At 45.8% G+C, this 17,920-nt stretch overlaps 1 protein-coding gene across 1 annotated transcript in view; it reads right to left on the minus strand.

Moving 5' to 3' along the window:
* Positions 1-3,407: 3,407 nt before the first annotated feature.
* Positions 3,408-17,920, minus strand: part of Prp6 (pre-mRNA processing factor 6) — an 88,496-nt gene continuing 73,983 nt past the window's right edge. The window contains exons 19-23 of the mRNA XM_084602878.1: positions 13,289-13,465; positions 10,422-10,623; positions 9,931-10,069; positions 9,331-9,457; positions 3,408-4,102 (exon numbers count right to left, since the gene is read on the minus strand). Of these exons, the coding sequence (XP_084459004.1) occupies positions 3,950-4,102; positions 9,331-9,457; positions 9,931-10,069; positions 10,422-10,623; positions 13,289-13,465 (798 nt within the window). The 3' untranslated portion in view covers positions 3,408-3,949. The remainder of the gene's footprint in view (positions 4,103-9,330; positions 9,458-9,930; positions 10,070-10,421; positions 10,624-13,288; positions 13,466-17,920) is intronic.

The following is a 17,920-nucleotide window of genomic DNA, read 5'->3' on the forward strand; positions in this document are numbered from 1 at the left end:
ACATGGTCCATAGGGTCACGAAGAGTCGGACACGACTGAACTGATACTGGATGGGATATGCTAGCCAAGCAGCTAGAGAGGGGTGCCATCAGTTAAACATCTCCATGATTGGGCCCTGCGATTTCCGCAGAGCCCAATCATGGCAGAGTTGGCCCCTTAGAAAAATTTTAGGGGGCACTTTGGACCACTAAAGTGTGATGAGGCGAAAGCCTTTATAGCGCGGCGGTCCATAGTTTTCCACTACGACACCTCTTTCTTCTTTCACTCCCCACTTCCTCTTTTTCTTACGGCTCGGTTCAGGTGTCCGCGGAGAATTGGGACAAATCCGGCGCCTTTCCTATCCTGTAAACCAATTTTATACTCCTGCTGCACTACGTCTGCTGTTGTATGATGTGTGGTGCCGCGTTCAAGGAAACGCCAAATGAAAGGCGCCGCACGAACGCCTGGATCGGATGCCCGGTAGGGTGCCTCGATATTAGCGTCGCCCTAATGCGCGGCGGTTGGTTGGTTGCACAACTTTTATTTCCATCGGAAATGGGAGTCCTCTTTGCCGCCCCCGGCACGCGTGCCGGGGATGACGGGGAGTCGTGTGCCTGCGGATTAGAGGCTGCTTCGTGACGTCAGTACCAATTAGATATGGCCACAGACGATTTCCGGTGGATGTGACGTCACACAGTTCCCGTGGTTATATCGAAGTCCGCGCTATTTCGACGCACTTTTGACATTTTTGATTATAATTAATTTCACTACTTCACTTAATTTCAATCAAACTTTACTTCTAGGTTTATTTTTCCTCCTATATCTGATGCAACCATTCTTTTTCTTCTATCTTTTCTCCTATATCTGATGCAACCATTCTTTTTCTTCTATCTTTATTAGTTACCACTTCGTTTCGGACGGGTGGGCCCGATCGTGGCCGCCATCCCTGGTATGCCCCTAGACACCTGTGTGTTGTCTGGGTCCAGCCATTCTCTAACGCCCTCCCCAACCTCAAGTGATGGGAGGCCATTGAAAAGTGTCTGGAAGATTGGACTTTAGATTGGAAGTATGTAGCCAAGAGCCGAACCGTCTTATGGCCCCCAATGTTGCGTAAAGTTTTTCACCACCACCACCGACAGAAATGCTTATCCTCATTTCCTAATTAAGGGAGTTGAATTAAAGAGAATTTAAGTCTCACTGTCTCAGAGGTCACATGAGACAGGAAGCAGCCGCCACCACAGTCGCTGGTCCCCTGCCCTCCATCGCCGCTGGTCGCTGCCAATCATGGCGCTATTTAAGATTTATTCACTCTTGCATGAATTTACCCGGTTTTATCTGCTGTCCTCGTGCTGGGCACCAGGCTGCCTACACACGGTAGCACATAGTTCAAATGATCTGTACTGGAACCGACTAGCGTTCAAATTATTGGGCCTTTTGTACACGGACCTCTATGGAGCTTGGCCGGACAAAATAGAACAGTTCAAATTATTCGAAAGTTCGAAATAACAAGCTTTCACTGTATTAGGTCTTCTGAGACTTTTTGGCACAGGCATGGCTCAAAAGTGATAACTAGGTTGCATAGCAATATTCAAAAAAAATTTGCCATTTGGCGCAGTTTGAAGAAAATGGCAGAGCCATTCCACACTTGGATATCCCACCTGCCCTCAAGTGTAGTCATACTTCTGCTACAATGATTCACAAAGCATTGAACGAGTTTTTTTTTCCTGCTAGTCTCTCAGCGTCCGCAAACAGATGCCCACTTGTAAAGAGGTGAACCTTCACATTCCACGAAACACATTTTATGAAACACTCTTCTTAAACTTGAACTCATATATTTTGAACTTGCAATGATTCAAAATAATCCTTTGGTGCCATGAACATCAAGTAACCAAGAGAGGTCCACCCTCAACTGGATGCTGCATAATTTTTAAAAAAAGTTTTAGTCCCCTTGAGCCGGAATTACTGGACTGCTGAATTTGCATTTCACGCATGATTTCAATACCTTTCGTGCAAATCAACTCTGCAGTCATTAGCTGCGATCAGGTGTTGCACTTCACAATAAAGTTTGTATATACATAGTTGCTGGTGCACTTCACGTTGACAGCAAAGTGACACACACACACACACATACACACACACACACACACGCGCGCACACACACACACACACACACACACATATATGCAGATCAATTAAGGGGAAATGAGGGTACTCGTTATAATACATGAAGGAAAGAAGCCAACAGTCGGCGAGGCCGAGGAAAGCGTTGGGGATGGTACTTTATGTCTTTTTTTTTTTAATGTTTACTTTGATAAGCACAAAAATTAGTAATGTAATCTGTTTAGGGGAAATATAATTAAACAGAAAGTAGAAGAAAAAACAATGTGCCGATGGTGGGAACCGAACCCACGACCTCCGAATATCGCGTCCGGTGCTTTCCTTGGCCTCGCCGACTGTTGGCTTCTTTCCTTCATATATATATATTCAAGGGCTGCACACCAAGTGGCTTCATTTTCTTTTTTCGCTCAATGAGATATTGGTGTCAACCAGTCATATTAGAGAGTTACAGCACAGCGTAATCCACTACACACACTTCACGTTCTACTGCACATGCGCATATTGCTTTAAAGGCATCAGATGGTGCCAAATGCTGGACAGTGGCATGCATGCTGGCTGCACCGGGACCAATCAGCATGAGCACACTTGTGGCATGCGGTAGCAAATCATGGTAGCAGATCACGCTATGTTAAACATTATTACCATTCATTTTGACTGGAACTCGGTAGCTGCATCTTGCACACAACAGTAAACTGGTGCCAAGAACTGCCATCGAATACAAACCAAGACACTACAACCTTACATTATGGCACCTAGTGGGCATCAGTAAGTGGTGACAATGACGCAGACTATTTCACACTGATCTGGCTATGGATTCAGCCACTTCCCCCCCAATGGGCTTTCCAACAATGATCTGCAGTTCAGTAGTGACTGCTACATATGAGTCACTACAGTATACAACATATTTTTCTTATGAAAGTGTAACTTCCAGGTTACACATTCTGTCATCTCTAATGTACAAAATTATCCACAGTTACGAATGCTAAAGCAACCACCGTAGTCACAGAACAAATGTAAGAAAAATGAGGCACTCGTTATAACATACATACAGAGAGAGCGAACAGCCACTGACAACAAGAAAAGCATAGGAGAGATACGAACCCACAATATGCGAACTTCATGTCCCACTGGCGGTTGTGGCACACTTTTTTTTTCTACTTTCTCACTGTTTATGATTAAGTGTTTCACACTGATCAACAAGAACAAAAAAAAAAAAAAGAACAAGAAAATCCCCTAGACTTTTCTTGGCGTCAGTGGCTGCTGCTTCCTTTTGTATCCACAGCAGTCACAATAATGCACTGAAGCATATGATCAATGGAATTTTTTTTATTACAATGACCATTATTTCACCCACCAGTTCTTACTGTACATTAATGTGAAAACAAATGACAGCCACTGCAGAGCTTGCAATGTGAGATGTGGATGACTTTATGCATTACCTGTTCCTAAAAATGCTGTAACAAGCCAAAATGCAGCACTGTGCCCATGGCAATACATTGAGGCTGTAGAACAGTCCCAGTGCACTAGCTGCAAGGGCGCACCTCTCAAATGTCTTTTGCTCAAGCTCACCATGAAAGGCAGTGCCTATGTAGAGAACAACAGAAGTCCACTGCCACCATTATCCAATTCAGACAAGCAGCACTTCTGGTGTGGGTCCAAAGCTGATTCGAGCTCGAGCAGACAGCCCTGAGGCTCACAGGGAGACCAAATTTGCCAAAACATTTCTGCTTTAAACACTCCATCTCTGTGGCTACCCTACCGGATAACTCCTTACGTCAGCTGGAAAGTCAAAGATGACTCGAAAGGATGTGATGAAGAATATTAAACAGCATTTTAAAGAGGACCCCACTGCTCATGTTGGGATTGGGAGAGCATTTGCCACCAGGACGAGAATGTCTTCTGTCTTCTTTCGCCAGTTGGCGATGTCCTTCGACACTCGGCACCAGTTTGGTCCGTGCCTTGGTTCCGCCATGATGCAGCGACGCTTCACTTCCTCCTGCTGCTCCTGCAGGTCGAGCAGTGACAAACATTTGAAATGAATCAGGGATGCGTTTTTTTCTTTTCGTGCATGTTGGGTTGGATAGGAGAGTATGGATTGTTAGCAGCACTCCTAATAGTCTCACGTCAATGGGTACATTCGTTTATCAGTCCCGGACTGTCTGGGAGTACTTGCCGACAGCTGTCCGGCGTTCGATTTTTCTCGGGCAGCCCAGAAGCCCCACCCATCAGTAAAGCTCCTGGGCCGGCGGCCATATTGAGTTAGACTTCGAGCGCATTCCGAGTACTTTTCGTGCTCCTGCAGACCACATTGTGCGCTACCGTATTTACTTGAATCTAGGCCGGCCTCGATTCTAGGCCGACCCCCTAAATTCAGACGGTCAAAAAAAAAAAGAAAAGTTTACTCGAATGTAAGCCGAATGAAAAAAGGCATTGACTGGAACTAGGACATGCATTTTATTGTGCTTGCGACGCTCATTGTAGCACGTCCAATGCTCACTCGCTGTCTTCGTCGCCGTCACTGTCCTCTTTGTCGCTGGTTTCCTCCCACAGCGCACTGTCTTCGCTTCCGTCCAGCGCGTTGGAAATACTGCACTTTCGGAAGGCCCGCACAATCAGTTCGGCCGGAATCTCCTCCCACGCCGCGGCGACCCAGTTCACCACTTGGCTAAGCGAAGCACGCTTGATGCGCCCGGTCGGCATGAGCTGGTGATCTTGCATTGTCAGCCAGTCATTGTAGTGCTTCCGCAGCCTATCCTTAAATGGCTTGTTGATGGCTACGTCGAGTGGCTGTAGCTGGCTCGTCATACCTCCGGGGATTATCGCAATGTCCGTACTGCCATCCGAAAGCACGGACTTTACGGCATCTGTCAAGTGGCCGCGGTAGGAGTCGAGAACCAGGAGCGACTTCTTGAACAACAGGGCCCCGGGACGGCGTTGCCAAACGGTCTTCACCCAGTCTTCGACAAGGGCACCACTGATCCATCCATTCTCATGGACGCGCACAAAGATGTTTTTAGGGAAAACTTCTCCAGCTGGAAGCGTCTTCCGCTTACATATTATGTAGGGCGGCAGTTTTCGCCCATCGGCCATGCAACATAACATCACGGTAAAACGTAGCTTCTCGTACCCAGCAGTTCTGACTTTTACCTGTTTTGCGCCCTTTTCATTCACTGTGAATGCTACAGGAATGTCAAAACAGACTGGGGTCTGGTCGGCGTTACCGATTTGGCCCAGTCTGTAGTCCTCCTCCAACCGCTTCTTGATAACAAAGCGCTGGAATGCGACCAGCTTTTCCTCAAAGTCAGGGGGTAGGTTTTGGCACACAGAAGTCCTCCATCGCAAGCTGAACCCGAAACGCTTCATGAAGCGAGTGACCCAGCCCCTGCTGGCCTTAAATTGGGTCCGTCCAACGCCTCTAACGTTTGCCATCTCCCTCGCCTTCGCCTGTATAATCTCCGTCGTCACGGGCATTGCACTTTTCCTTTGCTTCCTGATAAAATCCGCGACATCCTTCTCCACCTCGTGGTGTCGCCCGCTCTTGGGTCCAGTGAAGGCCATTCGCTTTGCAGCGCAGTCGAAAAGCTCATTCCGCTGCTTGCGCCATCGGCGCACGTTTTTTTCATCCACGCCGAAGTCGTGCTGAGCTTGTAGGTTTGACGTCTTCTCCGCCTCGAAAACTACTTTCCGCTTAAAAGCCGCAGTGTAATGGCATCGCTTGGTGGGAGCCATCGCGCCGCGAACACGACTGCTTTTTCGAGGGCACGCAGAGACGCACACAAGGAAACGCGAAACGACGAGACCTTGGTGCAACGTTCACAAAAGCAAAATGGAGCCTGCAAACCTGCAAGCTTCAAGCAGTAGCCGCGAGATGGGGCTACATGTCTAGCGGTTGCGGGCAAACCGCATCCTCGAATCTAAGCTGACCCCCGACTTTCGTAACCAATTAAAAAAAAAAAAAAGTACCGGCCTAGATTCGAGTAAATACGGTAAATAAGGCAAGAAAGCGAAGATGCAAAGCTATAGCTTGTGTCATTAATTTCTCTGCAGATGGAAGCGTTCAGAGCCCCTAACACGAATTGTTTGTTCTTGCTGTCAAGTTCTGCACCTGTTTCGCAATCTTTTCAGCGTGCAGGTCTGGAAGCGTCGCAAGCAAATCACTATGTACTGGAGCAGCTAACGCTTATTGTAAATACCTTCTCAAACGCTTTTGTTTGCTTTCGAATGCAGTGAGGAACTCTGGAGGAACTTCACTAGCAGCAGCAGCAAAACAACTCTGCACTGAGATCTGTAAAACGCCTTGCATTTAGGCATGTCACACTCTGATTGCAAAAAGCACTGATTGACTGGCGCCTCTGTTATCGATTTTTAGTGTTACACACGTGGCAAAGATAAGCGTGCGGTGTCACTGTGAAAGAACTGAGTCATGGTGACATGATGGTTGGCATCATCTGCTGAAAGCAAACATTGGAAGGAGTTTGCAAGATCATGTGACCATCACACTGCTTCTGTCAGAGCGGAAGCCTAAACCTGTCAGCAAGCAGTCGGAGACTGGAAAATCGAATGCACCCATAAAGACCCTCTGTACTCGTTTTTTCAAAACACCGGCTGCTGAGGAAGACCCTCGAGAAAAGTGTGTTTCTAGTCGTTGAAAAGCATCCATGCAGCCAAGTGACCAGTAGAAAGTATTACCCTATGAAAGCAGCCCTTATGGGCCTTGAGCCTTAAGTCCCTCAAACAAACCGAGCAAAAGTTCATATGAAAGGTTAATCTGTGTTCACAGTCATAGCTGAAAGTGACCGGCACAAGAAAAGAAAAGGAGGTAGCTGATCCTCCACATCAGCATCCCACGTGGGCTTCGAGTGTGCAATTATCGTGTGCCAGCTAGCACCGATTCTCAGCATTACAGCGCTAACTGCATGTCGCAACAACTTTCGATGCTATGCCGTGCAATGGCAACACACAGTAAGCTGACAGCTGCCGAACCATTGTTGCTCAGGCTCTGGTTTTGCAGAAAATTTTCCCCATCACCCGTAAGTGGCTCCCGAGACAAGCCAACAGCAGATGCCATTGTGGGTGCATATAGAACTAGCAGTTTATTTGCAAGCGAATATTGTTTTTTAGAGCGGTTCCAACACCTGCAAGAGAGTTCCAACACCTGCAACCAACTGTGAAAGCCTGATGGAGACTAACAGACAACAGTGTTCTTAGCAACCCTTTTTATTTGCTTTATGCCGTTTAAAGCTTTAAGAGTGCAAGTTTACTGTCGGGTAACTCGAGCTGGCTGAATGTATAACAGCTACAACACAGCAAAACTGCTGAAATACACTGCTCTGCTGCCAAATCTTGTCATTCTTGTCATTCTGGGTACACTAACTGCTCCAGCAGGCAACGGCAGTTGCTACAGTATGTTCCTTGTGAAGAAGGTTGCTTTACACAGTTATTGCTTACGAATTGTGTAATAATAATTTAATTTCTATGACTGTAGTACTCAGCAAACAAAACATTAAATAATTTTCCAGAACAAAAACACTGGCAAGTTAAATCACATTCATAAAATAACAGTTTATAAATATATGAATACCTCTCTAAAATTCAACCAAAAAATCAAACTGCCCTATTGCTGACAAAGAGGAAATTGTCTGCACACATTTACACTGATCGTGTAAGCTAAGCATATGACAGACATACGCAGGGCAGAATCCTCACCTCTGAAATTAGTGACTGGTACATATGTATAAGTTGCAACCACCGCCAGTGGGCAGGCCTTCTTCACAAAGCTGCTAAGATGAAATTACTATTCAGCCTTGCCTTTGCAAGGAAAGAAGTGCTAATATCTCTCGCATAAAAAGTGACAACCCCAAGAGAGCTATTCATAATGGAAACTAAAGTGCAAAAAAGACGAGCGCACTGAAGGAAGAGGCCACAAAGAATGAGCACTTACTAGCAACAAAAGCGTTTTATTCCACGCTCAGAATATATAGGGTTCACGAAAACTACAAAAAGAAAAAGGACATCAAATAGCAAGAAAGAAAAGATGATTAGCTGTTACTATCTAAACATGCAAGTTCTTTCCTAGTCAGCAGAATAGATGGCTCGCTGACACATGGCTCAGTCTTAGCCGATATGGTACGCTTCCATGATCTGTCTTGTCCTCTGGTCGCAATGCACAAAGATTATGGCAGTTTGCTCCAGTTGGGCTTGGCAGGATTTATTTCGCTTGCGGTGTTTTTTTACATGATATGCAAGGTGCATGCCTGTGCCATTTTCTAATGACCTGCAAAGTTCAGCAAAGTGCGTGTTAATGCAGTGACTTGTCTGTCCGATATACACAGCCCCGCATGTTGCAGGGATCAAGTACACCACATTACATTGGCAGGCGATGGAAGGATTTGCATGCTTAATGCCACACTTCTTGCACACACCAGTGTTTGGTAGTTCAATTTTGTCTCCTACTGCACGACAAATTCGCTTGTTTGGCGCTGAAAAAACGCCGACCTTACAACGTTCTGCAACCTTGTTTTAGCCCAAGAGATGTGCGATGAATATTGGGAAGAATAGCCATCTTATTGGGCGACCTCTACTTAGAGTGGCTGTTAGGGTTTTTCATCTTTTGGGCCATCTCCTCACATGCACCAGTAATGGCATAGTGAGGATAGCCAGCGGTTACTAGCCGGGCAATCTGTGCATCTAGGCTGTCTTTCACCATGTGATGGCAAGTCTTATATAGTGCCGCTCTAATAGACGACTGGCCTATGCCATTCTTCACCAATTTTGAATGTCTCGAATGGAAGTGTAGTAGTGGTTTGACAGACCTTGGACTGTATTGCCACTACACATGGTCATCCTGGAAGCGAAGATGTAGGTGAAGAAACTGCAGCATATTGCCGTCAGCTAACTAGTAAAGAACTTGCATCTTTAGATAGCAACGACTAATTACCTTTTGTCTTGTTACTTGGTGTCCTTTTTTTCTCTGTAGTTTTGTGAACACTATATATTCTCAGCGTGGAATAAAACGCTTTTGTTGCTAGTAAGTGCTTGTCCTGAGTGGTTTCTTCCTTTAGTGTGCTCGTCTTTTTGTGCCTTCATTTCAATTATGAATATTTACCAACATGCCCAACTTTTTGCCCACCTACATGAGAGCTAATTGCTGAATTTCAAGCACAAAAAGCAGCCCCAAGAAAGGTGATGAGAAAAGCAAAGAAAGCGAGAAGCGTTGGCTTGGAGCACACCAACCTCATTGCCATGGAGCAGCTCAAACTTATAGAAGTAGGCCCACGCATCACCCAGGTCTGGCTCAATCTTGACCGTGCGATTCAGCCACTCTCGCACCTTGTTCGTCTTGCGTTCTGTCCAGAAAAGCCTGAAGGCAGCAAACCAGAGTAAAGGTCATTCAACAAATGTACTATATAACACATCTAAAGAATGCTACTTGAAACAAAATCTTAAAATTCAAAATCAAAGGCTTTCATTACACCCAACTCTTTCACTCTATCAAAGTCTCCTTGCATTAGACTATTTCGTCATGTCCAAGCCTTTTGTTATATCTGAGTTTTTCGTTTCCTCCCTCTCCCCTACAGGGAGCAAGGGGAGATTTTCTTCTACACATTTTGCCACCTATCAACTGTGCCGGGTGGCAGCAGCTTCAGACACATGGCAGACAGTTTAAGCCTCCATGGTCCTCCTGGCATTTTCAGATTAAAAAGCATAGCAACACAGATTAGCTGTGGCTGTTCTAGTGACAGGGACTAAAAGTGAGCCTGCGCATGCAAGGGCCTTGCAAAGGATGCCCTGGCCAAGGCGACCACAGAGCAAGAAAGGAGCAAAGTCACTCACTTGCTGACAGCCAGCAGTACGTGGGCATCGTGCTCGCAGCGCTTGAGTGCATCCACGCTTTTGGTCTTTCGCTGGGGCCTGGGCTCCATGAAGATGGCTTCGGCCCACAGGATTCCACTCGCTGGACAGTCCTGCATGGCTGCAAGGGGCCAAGGAAGACATCACCGCATTGCAGTGGGCCATGTTCCTCACGTCCCAATCCCCCCACATGAAGCTGACTGACACTGCCTCTACTGATCCTAGGCCTCGCTGCCCTTGTCTTGTCCCCGACTGCACCTGCAAGCTAGAAAGCATCTCTAGCTTTGCTAGAAAATGCTACTAGTGCACTGTCCTAGGAGCACATCTCTACTGCTCCAAACAAGTACATACTGCTACTGTTCCTCCAAGGAAGGAATGCCACATATTTACCACTCCTTAGCAATGCTGCTACTGTCCAGTCCTGCTAGGAGTGGCACGGAAACAAAGGCAGCTACGGTAAGAAAGTGACTGACCTTTGGCCATGAGGTTGAGAGCAATCTCCCTGAACCCTGCACGGACCTCAACCCGGACGGCCTCGAGCCAGAGCTCAGCACAGCCGGGGTTGCGAAGCCGAGCCTTCTCCATCACTGAACGGGCCTTGGTCAGCGCACCTGTCGACTCCTCCAGCCGGGACAGCAGCAGCCACAGGGGCACAGATGTGGGGCACTTCTTGAGCTGCAAAACAAAGTAAAATGACTTTATGATTACACTTCTCATTAATGCACATCACCAACGCAGCTGTTGCATAGTTTAGTTTCATAGACAGTGTGGCATGATCATGGCACCTATTTCACTCCACGATCTCACTTTTAGCCCGTTTATGGCCTATTCTTCTAACAACATGGCAAACCTCAATATGGATGCTCACAGGTCAACAAATCAAGAGAATCCAGCAGTGTGAGGGAAAAAGGCCAGATCACTACATGCTCGATGCATATCATGGCACAGTCTCACAAGCTGCAATAGTCATGCCTGGATGCTCGCAGTAACATCAAGGCACAGTCATGTAACTGGCGATATTCCTGTGGGCCATGTGGTCACATAAAGATGTCAAGGCTTCCAATGTCAGCACTGATGGATACAGTGGAACGGTTTACTACTGCTATGAAAGTGTGTTTAGGATCCTGCTTGCAGTCAGCAGCATACAACCTTATGTGAAAGTGGCTGCTTTGAATGTGGTCAACCCTACACACTGTAGCCCGCTTCAACTCCGTATGGGAAATGGCTGTCTGGCAGCTGTCACTTGCAGAGGTTACCACATCAAAAGGATGTGATCAAAAGATGGACACTGTCCTGTTTCTTACTGCCTTACCTGCATCTTGTAAAAGCCAGGCATCACGTGTCTACCGCTTATCACTGAGAACTCAGTAGAGAATCAGCAAGGACTCTGAGAGCACCACCTTCAGTTCACTGCCAGCCTGAGAGATGGTGGCAGTAGTGCACTACTGCGTTTCCAGCCCCTGCCTTCTCATACCAGCATTGGCTGACAGTATGATTAGGTGTTGCAATTTTCAATTCAAGCTGCAAAATAACTCACAAACGTGAGCCAAACTCATTTTTTGAAATTCAATTCTAACTGAAACAGGTCAGTATCTTTCCGGTGCCTGCCATGACTTGCTTGCTATTTAGTCCAAGTTGCAAACAATCCCAAGACATGAATAAACGAAGCGCAGGAGACGGAAGTGTCATGAGACAACAGGACCATTGGAATATGCAGTGTGCAGTAGTATGTTCTGACACAGTGCTACGTTACAGAAATGCCAAGTGCAGGCCAAAAGGCTCCACTGCCCTATCAAGCTCTGTCAGCTAGCATAGTATACCTCCAGCTCCAAGACTGTCACTGACTTATCAGAGCCATTACTTGCTTTTAATGAATTTTCACATGGCATGAGAGGGCAATGACCAAGTCTGTAGCCATAAAAATCCATTGCTAATTCAAAGCCAACCATAAGCATTACAAAATAGTGCCATGTTCTGACTTTTGCAATGGCTGAGCAGCACTTCCACCAATGCTGCCACCATAACTGCTACATAACCCGAGGTCATCTGATTACTCCAGGACTTTGGCCAAAATCACTTTTTATTCCTTTCTAATCCCAAATATGTCCTTGTGAAGCGTTTGCAGCTTCCGCAGTCCACTACTGGAGGAGTGAGCAGTTTGTCACCGGCAACAAAACCACTTGCATTTTTCACAACCGGACAAATCTATTCTGACTTGAAGGCCTGGCTAAACAAAACAAAACTAAACATTAAAATTAAGACTAAGGCTAAAGAAGAAGGCTTGGCTCTACTTACCTAGTGAAACAAATGAAAATGTGTGACGATCCCCTATTACCTTCCCTTATAAAGGAGTAGAAAAACAACATTTCAGCTGTGGGTTCTGTCTTTGACATGATTCAGAGCAGAATAGAAAATATCAACAAACGTGTGAATTGTGGGAAAAGGCGGTAAATAATTTATAACTATTCTTTTCTCCCATGCTCGTTTGGCTCAGGCTTCAATCACCGAGTGATGGCTTTGGCATGACAGATGATTTGAGGTCACGAGATGTACACAAGAACTACAGTATGATCTCCGCTTTGCTCATTTCTATTTCTACCTAATTATGTACTGTGCTTATATCGCAGCTTTTCATAACTATCTTGTGTTTGATTTGTCTGCGACTTCACGGTCACCATAGCAGTCAAAATCTACAAGCTTCCACTCACCTGCATCACCTCCGCACTGGTATAGTAGCCCACGAATCAGTGGAATAAAAACACAACAGCAGAGTCATATTCAGAGACGCATTTTGTTGCATCACATCTTACAATCACCTGTGGATTCCTTTCAGCAAGCAGACTGGGGTCATACACCAATCCTACAGCAATTTTGCTTTTCATTCAAATATTAACTTTTCCTGAAAACCACCTAAAATAAACGCTTCAGCAGAGCTTATAAGCCTAAAAGACAGCTTGAGCACCAGCAAACCTCACAAACCAACAGAAAAGCCTGCTGAGGGTCACAGCACACAATCACACGGTCTTCATAGCCCAAGAGCTGTTTCATTACTGCTCCTGGTTGGTTGATGGGGTTTAACGTCCCAAAGCGACTCACGCTATGAGAGACGCCGTAGTGGAGGGCTCTGAAGATTTCAACCACGTAGGGTTCTTTAGCGTGCACTGACATCGATCGCACAGCACATGGGCGCCTTGCGTTTCGCCTCCATCGAAAGGTGGGTGCCGCGGCCGGGATTCGATCCCGCATCCTTGGGCACAGCAGTAGAGCGCTCTGACCACTGCACGTCACTGCTCCTATTTGGTCAGCGAACGCAAAGGCAGACGGGAACTTGACGACTTACCCCCTGGTTGTAGGTGTTGCGTGCCTCATCGGTGCGGCCTTGGCTCTGCTCAATCTGGCCCTTCATCATCCACAGCTTGGGGAAGTCGACATAAAGCTTGAGGCCCTCGTCCAGCAGCTGCAGGGCCTTTGGTAGGTCCTTCAGCGCCCACTCCAGTCGCACAGACTTCATCATCACCTACATCACAATGGTGCATAATGCACACGCACATGAACAGGTTTTATCAAGCTAGCTATTTCCAAGAGGCGGCAAACAGAGCCGAATGTTACGCCAGCACAAAACACATAACAACATGCAGTGCACTGTCCCCCATATGGGCCTTTCCCATGCAGGGAAGAAAAGTCAAGGCAGTAAATTCTGCAAGCTCACAAAACTTCTTTCTCACAAGAACATTAGACAAGAGGGGCAAGATGCCTGAACAACACCTCACAGCAGACCAAGAATATTTCACACATCAAGCTGGACTTCTAGTAAGCACATTTTTATACTATGAGCAAACAGAAAAAGCCAAATAAACATACTGTGCGGCCGCTACGGAGTTCCATCGCACGGAGGCTGACGCCGAGATAAACGGCTGCACCACCACAAAGATGTTATGTGAGGACTTATTAGACAAGAGGGGCAAGATGCCTGAACGACACTTCACAGCAGACCAAGGATATTTCACGCATCACGCTGGACTTCTAGTAAGCACAATTTCTGGACTACTAATGCACGTGATATATTAAACTCCATATGAAAATAGGCCTTGCATAAGCTCCTTCCAGCATGAGTAATATGAACGTGGCTAATATCTAGAGGTGACTCTAGAGGTGACTCTTGACCATCCCGGCAACCTAAAAAATAATTGTGAATGGAAAAAGTGTGCAAGATAGGAGTTTCATTTTTTTCTTTTGCACCAGAAAGGTATGAAGTAACCATGACCCGCTTTGCAAGGATTACAGCGTCTCGTAAAAGCTTGTACCCCACTGAGCTCAGTCGGACTAACTGGTGACGTTTTTAGGGTTGAAGCAGAATATATTTTCTAGGATCAGAAAAAAAAATATTTAACTGGTGTAGTACATTCCTCAAGAAAAGCACAGTGTGGACTGCTTCTAACACATAGCAGCCATGAAACTCTGCACTATAAGCAGTACTGTGTTACAACCAAATCATTCTCTTTTCAGGTCAAAATATGTTACAGATGGGAAGCTTCTTTTTCAAATATGTCTGATTTATTACTGAAGCCGGTTATGATGCATGCATTACCATAAAACACCGTTTCTTGAAGCATGCCATGTACAGCCAGGCAAAAAAGCCCTAATTTCAGCTTGCTGTTGCCTATAGGGAATCCAAGCTCAAGTTTCGCCGCGCGACGGCAGCGCCGCATTCCTAGCGTGGTGACGAAATGTGAAACAATGGGGCTTCGCCGGAGCAGACGCTCTGCTAGGTTCCTGTGCATGCGCGGCGATCACGTTGCGCCTAGTTGTTATTTGGCGCTACAAAAACACTTCCACTGGATGCGAAACGGATGCACCAAGTACCGCAATAGTAGGCGAGGCACCAAAAGACGAGGCTCACGTGTGAAACTTTGCAGACTCCTTTGGAAGCCTGTCTGCAACCTGTTTTCCAACCGAATGACAGCGTTCTGAGAAGCCTTGCGTTCTTTGTGGAAACGAAAAGAGCCAATTTCCCCTTTCTTTGTAAACTCAGAAATGTTGACAGCTGACAAAGACGGCTTGGAGAGGCATCAAAAAAGTACAGTGGTTTAACACCATGCATAAAAAGTAAAGAGGATGGAAGATTATCCTGCTCTTCACTCCCCGCATGTTTAGTTTTGCCGATTTTCTGTGCTCTCTCCCTGCTTTGTGAGTGCTCTGAAAGCAACCAAATCAACAGATGCGACGTCCGCGATCGACACTGATGTGTGAATGTACCCCAATGTCCACAGCTGCCTTTTCATTTTTAGATTGACCAAGAAAATATCTAGGAACGAGGCCTTTTTTTTTTTTCGGGGGTGGGGGCGGCGTCGGAAAACATGCCTTGCTGAGATGCTTTTACAGATTTTTGCAAATTGGCCAATAAGTGAACTAATTATTATTATTATTATTATTATTATTATTAATAACGAAGATATGTCGGAAGTGCAGTACTAGTACAAAAGTGATCCTACCTATGGCCCGACTGACACTACTCGCACGGAGCATCCCATTCGCGTCACAGGGTGAGTGAGTGCAAACCAAATATTATCCTAAATTAAGCACAACCATTTAATAAGAACCGAAATAAAACACTATGTAGTACAAGCTTGGATTTCACCTGCCTTTCGAGCCAGCGAGCCCATTATGTCGCGTGCAGCGCACGGAGCACGCATGTGCTTATGAGATTGCTAGCGTTCTTGTCTTTGAAGAAACACCTCCTTCGGACTATATACTTATTCTTCTACTGCAAGATTTTCTTTAGTAACGTCGTAATAATAAAAAAACAAATCCGTATACAGATTACATGCTATAGGCCAAAACGATGGTCAACGAGCGGGACACTTTATTTCACAGTACTGATGATACTTTAGCAGTTTTTAAACATATTATATACGACAGTATAATTACATAGCGGACTTACCTCGAGATGCACTTCCTACATTTTTGCTAACTTGGGACGCATTCACAATCAATATTTACTCATCCTCGTTTGTTGTCTGCTCTACAGTGCAGACGTGAATAAAAAGTTTCCCGCCTATAAGTATCCTTTATGAAAATACGCATCAGGTTGCCCAATCAAGACGGAATGCCGGTGGCATGTCGCGGTGCGCCTGCGGGGGCGCGTGCTCATGCGAGAGAAAGCGCACGGCACACGCCGTGAAGGCAGCGAGCTGAGCCAGCGGCGTCCCAGTATGTGCTTCTCTGTCCCCGCAACATGCAGCGCGAAACGTCTGCACGTGCGCGGAAGCGAGCGAGCGAGCGAAAGGAGAAAACTTGCACGGGATGCCTAGATGGTGCCGCCGCGTGTATCCCCAGTTTCTATTTTTCTGTCAGAGATGGCGCTCCCTGTCAGGAGCAGCAGCGCCGCTCGACGGTGCTTGGAAGCCTATACACGGTGTTGCAGATTACCTTGTTTTCCATTCAGCAGAGGAACTGCAGCACTTCATCACTCAAGCCATTCCTCCTGCACTAGGCTTCCCTTAGCTGAAGATTCTTACTGTGTCCTGGCATGCTAGTTCATCATCATTCAACTCATCCGCTGCACTTTATGCATCACAATACATTGCTACAACTATGCAGGCCACATAAATAGTCAGCCTAACGTTGTGGTGCACTGGCAGTTATCGGCTCTACATAGCGCCGATGTAGTGCCAATATGCTGAAATATTGGGCCAATGGTTTGCGCTGCCTGGGTACTGCCTCAATAATGGTGAGGATAGATGGACAAGTAGTGCTGACAATGTGATAACCTGTCATTGCTTCAAGAGGTGGCAGTGTAACCATGCGTTGAGAAATGAAAAGATGCAGAAGAAGCAAGCAGCAACAGCAACAACTCGAAGTGCAATAAAATGCGAAAAAGCGAGAGCAAGGTCTGTGTGGTGAAGTGCAAAGCGAAACAGAAATCATGCAACCTAAGCAGCGGAGTGTTAGCCATCATGAAAACACTTTGTGCTCTCACATTCTTGTCAGATCAACCTTCTTTTTTTTTTTTTTTTGCACTTCCACGCAGGATGTCCTGCACAGCCCCCAAGCAGATTTCAAAACAGCAGTAAAACCAGTATTTCACTTTGTGTCACCACTTATTAAATAGTCATGACTTTCAGTTCAGTCCTATGGGATAGAGACCAGTGACCAGAAACAAAAAAATGCTTTCCTCTAAGTGGTTACATTACAAATAATCTTCACTGTATTGGCAGCCCTCTACAATATTTATCTTCAGTACATCAACATGCAGGTAACAAAAACAAAGATGAAAGCAAAGGAGAAGAGCACTGTGAAGCAATGGCTCCCAAATTTTTTCTAAGAAGGAAAGAAACGCCAAAGAACCACTAGGATGAAAAAAAAATGAGTACCAGGCTACATTAAAGATGAAAGGAAGCACAGGAATGCTGAATAAAATTACTTCCCAGAAGCACATACTGCTGCTAGAAGAGTCTACAGTAATTATCAGTTACAGTCTTACTGGCAGCCGGTCAATGCACAGATATGCTTCAGGAGTCAGTGGCACATAGTCACAAGCCAGGTATAGCCACAAATCAAACTAAAGTACTTAAACTTGCGTGCTGTCTACAAAAGCACTCACAGGATCTTTCATATTACCCAATCCATTTCTCCTTTGAATTGAGTTTGTGAAATTTTATACGCAGTTTTGTGAAAATAACATGGTAAGCTCATTACAGTCGAATCCCACCACAATGAACACTACGGCAAAAACATTTCCGCGGCAACGAAGAATTTTTTTGTTCCCTGTCAGTATCCCATAGGAATTATTGTTCTAAATTTTTTTGAACAAACCATTTTTGCGGCGCTTTTCCGCTTCAATGAAATTTTCGTGAGCAAAATCGTAACCAAAACATGTTTTACTGGCTAGACAGAAATCCAAGTCAAATCCAAAGCCACAGTCAGTATGCAATTATTTTCACACCAGTTCCGCCATTTTGGCCTTGTTTCA

The sequence above is a fragment of the Amblyomma maculatum genome, chromosome 4 (genome assembly GCF_055883805.1).
Source record: "Amblyomma maculatum isolate TAMU_Amacu chromosome 4, ASM5588380v1, whole genome shotgun sequence".
Taxonomy (NCBI): domain Eukaryota; kingdom Metazoa; phylum Arthropoda; class Arachnida; order Ixodida; family Ixodidae; genus Amblyomma; species Amblyomma maculatum.